Source organism: Chenopodium album, chromosome 13, assembly GCF_948465745.1.
Source record: "Chenopodium album chromosome 13, dcCheAlbu1.1, whole genome shotgun sequence".
Taxonomy (NCBI): domain Eukaryota; kingdom Viridiplantae; phylum Streptophyta; class Magnoliopsida; order Caryophyllales; family Amaranthaceae; genus Chenopodium; species Chenopodium album.
The window spans coordinates 19,723,638-19,731,109 of NC_137846.1; the positions used below are offsets into that span (position 1 = coordinate 19,723,638).

The 7,472-nt window shown below is 29.8% G+C and overlaps 1 protein-coding gene across 1 annotated transcript; it reads left to right on the forward strand.

Moving 5' to 3' along the window:
* The first annotated feature begins 1,024 nt into the window (after positions 1 to 1,024).
* LOC145575351 (uncharacterized) lies at positions 1,025 to 1,708 on the forward strand. The gene has a single exon (XM_081633232.1). The coding sequence runs from the start codon at positions 1,025 to 1,027 to the stop codon at positions 1,706 to 1,708; it is 684 nt and encodes a 227-aa protein (XP_081489358.1).
* The last annotated feature ends 5,764 nt before the right edge of the window (positions 1,709 to 7,472 follow it).

Here is a 7,472-nt window from a genome sequence, read left to right on the forward strand (position 1 = left end):
TTATTCGAAAATTGTTTGCTACATTTCTTATTTTCTGTCAGCCTATCAATCCTTTGTCTTTGTGGTTGAAATATTATGTTTCACTTTCGGAGGATTACCGACATAAATATCCTACAGATGCTGCAATATTGAAACAATTAACCATAAGATCAGTTGAGCAGTATGTTGAGTCAATGGGAAGTTCGTTGAAATCTTTTGGGTTACATAATTTAGTAGAAGATGATGATAATTCTATACATGTAACGAAAGACATAGAAGATTCATTGAATGCACCGATACCACCAGAATGTTTAGAATGTAAAGATAAGTTAAATCAGGCTCAACGAGTTGCATTCGATATCATTATGGATCATGTTACAAAGGGAAATCTCGGTGCCTTTTTCATAGATGGTCCTGGTGGGACAGGGAATACTTTTTTATATAATGCTCTATATGCAGAAATCAGATCAATGAGTAAGATTGTTTTACCAACAGCCACTTCAGGTGTTGCTGCAGCCAATATTCCTTTAGGTAGAACTGCACATTCACGGTTTAAAATCCCTTTAGATCCTTCAGGCTCTCTTGCTTGTAATGTTCCTAACCGGGGAAGTCTAGCTGCACATTTAAGGGAAACTACATTGATTATTTGGGATGAAGCTTCTATGGCTAAAAAGGAGAATATCGAATCCCTCGATTCACTACTCAGAGATATTTATAGTTCAAGTGAATTATTTGGAGGCAAAATAGTAGTTTTTGGCGGGGATTTTAGACAAGTTCTTCCTATTGTTCCATGAAAAACACAACGAGAAGTAGTTGCTGCGAGTTTAGTTAGTTCTGCTCTGTGGCCATAGCTGCTGAAGTTCAAGCTTACTGAAAACTTAAGAGCTAAAGATGATCCTGCATATGCAGCTTTTTTGTTGGCACTGGGAAATGGTGAATTGCAAATCACTGAGGATGCGTTTGTTGAGATGCCACCGGAAACTGTTAAGCCTTGTTATACTGGAGAAGTTGAGATGTACATCTAACAGCTGTAGCATTTCCAGAAATGGATATGCTTCCATTCAGCTCAGATATTTTTACTACAAGAGCTATATTGACAACGATGAATGAGGATGTTGATGCTATTAATTTAAGCTTGATTTGCAAATTCCCAGGTGAATCAGTAGTATATAAAAGCTATGACACAATGATTGATGAATATTGTGTTGTATATCCTACTAAATTTCAAAACAAGCTTTGTCCTGGTGGTATGAGTCCTCATGTGCTAGAGCTGAAAGTCAATAGTCCTGTTATTCTGTTAAGAAACATTCTGCCATCATCTGGCTTGTGTAATGGAACAAGACTAATATGTAAACGATTTTTTCGTAATCTCATAGAGTGTGTTATTACTGTTGGACATAATAAGGGTCAGCATGTGGTGATTCCGAGAATATCCTTACGCCCATCAAATTCAGCAGGCTATCCTTTTCAATTTATGAGAAAACAATTTCCTTTGAAACTTAGTTTTGCAATGACAATCAATAAAGCTCAACGACAAACACTAAGTCAAGTTATGGTTTTTCTACCACGATCATGTTTTTCACATGGACAATTATATTTTGCGCTCTCTAGAGCTCGAAAATCAGCTAATGTTAGTGTAATAACTGAAGCTAACACTAAGCAACAAGATGCAACGAAGGTTAAGAATATAGTATCTTATGATATTCTTCGCTTGGCAGGAATCATTTAGCAGATTCAAAGGGTAAGTTATCATCATTTTTTCATACATATTAGTTTGGAGAGTGTGTATATTTTCTTATAACCATTTGTGAGATTATTTTTATTTTTATATAACTTTTTCTTGTTTTTCTATGTGTTTGTAGTGATGGAACAGCTTGGAATTCAGCCTAAGTAGTTCATTTTTGGGTTATTTTTCAATTTAATTCATGTACATGAACACATATATAGTTCAATATAGATTAAAAAAATCAAGAGTAATGCCACAATAATGTAAATGTAAATGGTGGAAAATTAGATATGTTAATCTTATTTTCATTATCAAGTAAAAAAAGGGAAAAAAATAAAAAAAAAGGGACAAAAAGGAGGAGACAAGAACACTATTACATGCTGAGATAGCTATGCATGCATGCAATTTTCTTTTAGAAAGGGGATGGAAGTTTCTGTCATCAATTTGTGCATGCATTCTTTTCCCACTTAATTTTCCACTATATAAGCAATGTCTAGCATTATTACATTCTCTAAAAAAAATCTAAATTTAAACTTATGATATGTATGTTGGTGGAGAGTTATAGGTTAAGCTCTTAGGAAACCTTTACGAGACCTCACTCGTCCTCATAGGTGACTTTGAGGTTTAAAGGGCTTGTTGTAGCTAAAAGCAACCATCATTCCTACGTTAGTGAGTCTTAGTGTATATTCCCATCTTATGTCTTTCTTTTTCTTTTTGAATAAGTCTTTCATTCTTATTCTTGCTTGCTTGGTTTTGCTCGAGGACGAGCAAAAGTTTAGCTTGGGGGAATTTGATGAGTGTCATTTATGGCACTCATTTGGTCCTTTTTAGGGTGAAATTCATCCTATTTTATAGCTCTTTTCTTTAGTTTTTCCCTAGTTTTACTCCTTATTTCTTTAGTTTGCACTTTGCTTAGTTGGTTTTCTATTTTTATGCATTTCTTGGTTTATTTTGCTATTTTCCCTTTTATTTGCTTGTTTTCGTTCAATTTTCAGGTTATGATCATAATCCAAGGATTCCCGAGTCTCCTTCCCAAGTTTTACATCGTTTGAGATGCCTTGTCTCAAATGATGTAAAACTTGGGAAAGAGACTCGGGAACCCTCAGATTATGATCATAACCTAAAAAATGAACGAAAACAAGCAAATAAAAGGGAAAATAGCAAAATAAACCAAGAAATGCATAAAAATAGAAAACCAACTAAGAAAAGTGCAAACTAAAGAAATAAGGAGTAAAAATAAGGGAAATCTAAAGAAAAGAGCTATAAAATAGCATTAATTTCACCCTAAAAAGGACCAAATGAGTGTCATAAATGACAATCATCATCATTCAATTCAAAAAGCTTTGTTTGAATGAGTTTAAATTTCAATTGATTCAAAAAGCTTTTTTGAATGTGTTTAACTTTCATTTGATTTAATTAGCATTGTTTGAATGGTTTGACTTTCATTTGATTCAATTAGCTTCGTTGAATGCATTTGACTTTCATTCAATTCAAAAAGCTTTGTTTGAATGTGTTTTACTTTCGTTCGATTCAAAAAGCTTTGTTTGAATGTGTTTGACTATAATTTGATTCAATTAGCTTCGTTAAATGCAGTTGATTTTCATTCGATTAAAAAAGCTTTGTTTGAATGAGTTTGACTTAAATATGATTCAAAAAGCTTTGTTTGAATGTGATTGACTTTCATTTTATTCAATTAGCTTTGTTAGAATGTGTTTGACTTTCATTTGATTCAATTAGCTTTGTTGAATGCATTTCATTCGATTCAAAAAGCTTTGTTTGAATGTGTTTGACTTTCATTTGATTCAATTAGCTTTGTTGAATGCATTTAACATTCATTCGATTCAAAAATCTTTCTCTGAATGTGTTAGACTTTCATTTGAAAATTCAATTGGCTTTGTTTATTTGTTTTACTTTCATTTGATTCAATTAGCTTCGTTGAATGCATTTGACTTTCATTCGATTCAAAAAGCTTTGTTTGAATGTGTTTGACTTTCATTTCATTCAAAAAGCTTTGTTTGAATGTGTTTGACTTTCATTTGATTCAAAAGTTTTATTTGAATGTGTTTGACTGTCATTTGATTCAAACAGCTTTATTTGAATGTGTTTGACTTTCATTTGATTCAAAAAGGTTTGTTTAAATCAATTTAACTGTCATTCAATTCAAAAATCTTTGTTTGAATGTGTTTGACTTTCATTTTATTCAATTAGCTGTGTTTATTTGTTTAACTTTCATTTGATTCAATTAGCTTCGTTGAATATATTTGACTTTCATTCGATTAAAAAAGCTTTGTTTGAATATGTTTGACTTTCATTTGATTCAATTAGCTTTGTTAGAATGTGTTTGACTTTCATTCGATTCAATTAGCTTCGTTGAATGCATTTGACTATCATTCGATTCAAAAAGCTTTGTTTGAATGTGTTTGACTTTCATTTAATTCAATTAGCTTTGTTGAATGCATTTGACTTTCATTCGATTCAAAAAGCTTTGCTTGAATGTGTTAGACTTTCATTTGATTCAAAAAGCTTTTTTTGAATGTGTTTGACTTTCATTTGAATCAATTATCATCGTTGAATGCATTTGACTTTCATTCGATTAAAAAATCTTTCTTCAAATGCATTTGGCTTTTATTCAATTCAAAAAGCTTTGTTTGAATGTGTTTGTTTTTCACTTGATTCAAAAAGCTTTTTTTGAATGTGTTTGACTTTCATTTGATTCAATAAGCATCATTGAATGCATATTACTTTTATTCGATTTACAAAGCTTTGTTTGAATGAATTTGACATTCATTAGATTGCAAAAAACTTTGTTTGAATGTGTTTGACTTTAATTTTATTCAATTAGCTTTGTTTGAATGTGAATGACTTTCATTTGATTCAATTAGCTTCGTTGAATGCATTTGACTTTCATTCGATTCAAAAAGCTTTGTTTTAATGTGTTTGAGTTTTGTTTGATTCAAAAACCTTTTTTTAATGTGTTTGACGTTCATTTGATTCAATTAGTTTCGTTGAATGTATTTGACTTTCATTCGATTTAAAAAGCTTTGTTTGAATGTGTTTGTGTTTCATTTGATTTAAAGAGCTTTGTTTGAATGTGTTTGACTTTCATTTGATTCAATGAGCTTTGTTTGAATGTGTTTGACTTTCATTCGATTCAAAAAGCTTTGTTTGAATGTGTTTGAGTTTCATTTGAATCAAAAAGTTTTGTTTGAATGTGTTTGACCTTCATTTGATTCAATTAGTTTCGTTGAATGCATTTGACTTTCATTCGATTCAAAAAGCTATGTTTGAACGAGTTTAACTTTCATTTTATTTAAAAATCTTTGTTTTAATGTGCTTGACTTTCATTTGATTCAATTAGCTTTGTTTGAATGTGTATGACTTTCATTTGATTCTATTAGTTTTCTTGAATGCATTTGACATTCATTCGATTCAAAAAGCTTTGTTTGAATGTGCTTGACTTTCATTTGATTCAAAAAGCTTTTCTTGAATGTGTTTCACTTTCATTTGAATCAATTATCATCGTTGAATGCATTTGACTTTAGCTCGATTAAAAAAGCTTTCTCTAAATACATTTGACTTTTATTCGATTCAAAAACCTTTGTTTGAATGTGTTTGTTTTTCATTTGATTCAAAAAGCTTTCTTTGAATGTGTTTAACTTTCATTTGATTCAATTAGATTCGTTGAATGCATTTGACTTTCATTTAATTCAAAAAAGCTTTGTTTGAATGTGTTTGACTTTCATTTGATTCAAAAAGCTTTGTTTGGATGTGTTTGACTTTCATTTGATTTAAAAAGGTTTGTTTGGATGTGTTTGACTTTCGCTTGATTCAAAAAGCTTTGTTTGAATATGTTTGATTTTTATTTGATTTAATTAGCTTCGTTGATCGCATTTGACTTTTATTCCATTCAAAAAGCTTTGTTTCAATGTGTTTTACTTTCGTTTGATTCAAAAAGCTTTGTTTGAACGTGTTTGACTTTGATTTGATTCAATTAGCTTCGTTGAATGCATTTGACTTTCATTCGATTCAAATAGCTTTGTTTGAATTTGTTTGACTTTCATTTGATTCAAAAAGCTTTGTTCGAATGTGTTTGACTTTCATTTGATTCAATTAGCTTCATTAAATGCATTTGACTTCAATTCAATTCAAAAAGCTTTGTTTGAATGTGTTTGACTTTCATTTGATTCAAAAGGGTTTGTTTGAATGTGTTTGACTTTCATTTGATTTAAAAAGATTTGTTTGAATGTGTTTGACTTTCATTTGATTCAAAAAGATTTGTTTGAATGAGTTTGATTCATTTAGCTTTGTTGAATGCATTTTACTTTCATTTGATTCAAAAAACTTTGTTTAAATGTGTTTGATTTTCATTTGATTCAATTAGCTTCGTTGAATGGATTTGACTTTACTTCAATTCAAAAAGCTTTGTTTGAATGGGTTTTACTTTTATTTGATTTAAAAAGCTTTTTTTTGAATGTGTTTGATTTTCATTTGATTCAATTAGCTTCGTTGAATGCATTTGACATTCATACGATTCAAAAGCTTTGTTTGAATGTTTTTGTCTTTCATTTGATTCAAAAATCTTTGTTTGAATGTGTTTTACTTTCATTTGATTCAATTAGCTTCGTTGAATGCATTTGACTTTCATTTGATTCAAAAAGCTTTGTTTGAATGAGTTTGACTTTTATTTGATTCAATTAGCTTTGTTTGAATGTGTTTGACTTTCATTTGACTCAATTAGCATCGTTGAATGCATTTAACTTTTATTCGATTAAAAAACCTTTGATTGAATGTGTTTGACTTTCATCTGATTATATTAGCTTTGTTGAATACATTTGACTTTCATTCGATTAAAAAAGCTTTGTTTGAATGTGTTTGACTTTCATTTGATTCAAAAAGCTTTGTTTGAATGTGTTTGACTTTCATTTGATTCAATTAGCTTCGTTATATTCATTTGACTTTCATTCGATTCAAAAATGTTTGTTTGAATGAGTTTGATTTTCATTTGTTTTAAAAAGCTTTTTTTCAATGTGTTTGACTTTCATTTGATTCAATTAGCATTATTTAAATGTGTTTGACCTTCATTTTCTTCAATTAGCTTTGTTGAATGCATTTGACCTTCATTCGATTCAAAAAGCTTTGTTTGAATGTGTTTGACTTTCATTTGATTCAATTAGCATTGTTTAAATGTGTTTGACCTTCATTTTATTCAATTAGCATTGTTGAATGCATTTGACGTTCATTCGATTCAAAACGCTTTATTTGAATGTGTTTGACTTTCATTTGATACAAAATGCTTTTTTTGGAATGCGTTTGACTTTCATTTGATTAAATTACCTTCGCTGAATGCATTTGACTTTCATTCGATTCAAAAGGCTTTGTTTGAATGTGTTTGACTTTCATTTGTTTCAAAAACCATTATTTAATGTGTTTCACTTTCATTTGATTCAATTATCTTCGTAGATTGCGTTTGACTTTCATTTAATTCAAAAAGCTTTATTTGAATGTGTTTGACTTTTATTTGATTAAAAAAGCTTTATTTGAATGTGTTTGACTTTAATTTGATTCAAAAAGGTTTGTTTGAATGTGTTTGACTTTTATTTGATTCAAAAAGCTTTGTTTAAATGTGTTTGACTTTCATTTAATTCAATTATCTTCGTTGAATGCATTTGACTTTGATTTCATTCAAAAAACTTTTGTTTGGAAGTGTTTTACTTTCGTTTGACTCAAAAAGATTTGTTTGAATGTGTTAGACTTTCATTTGATTCAA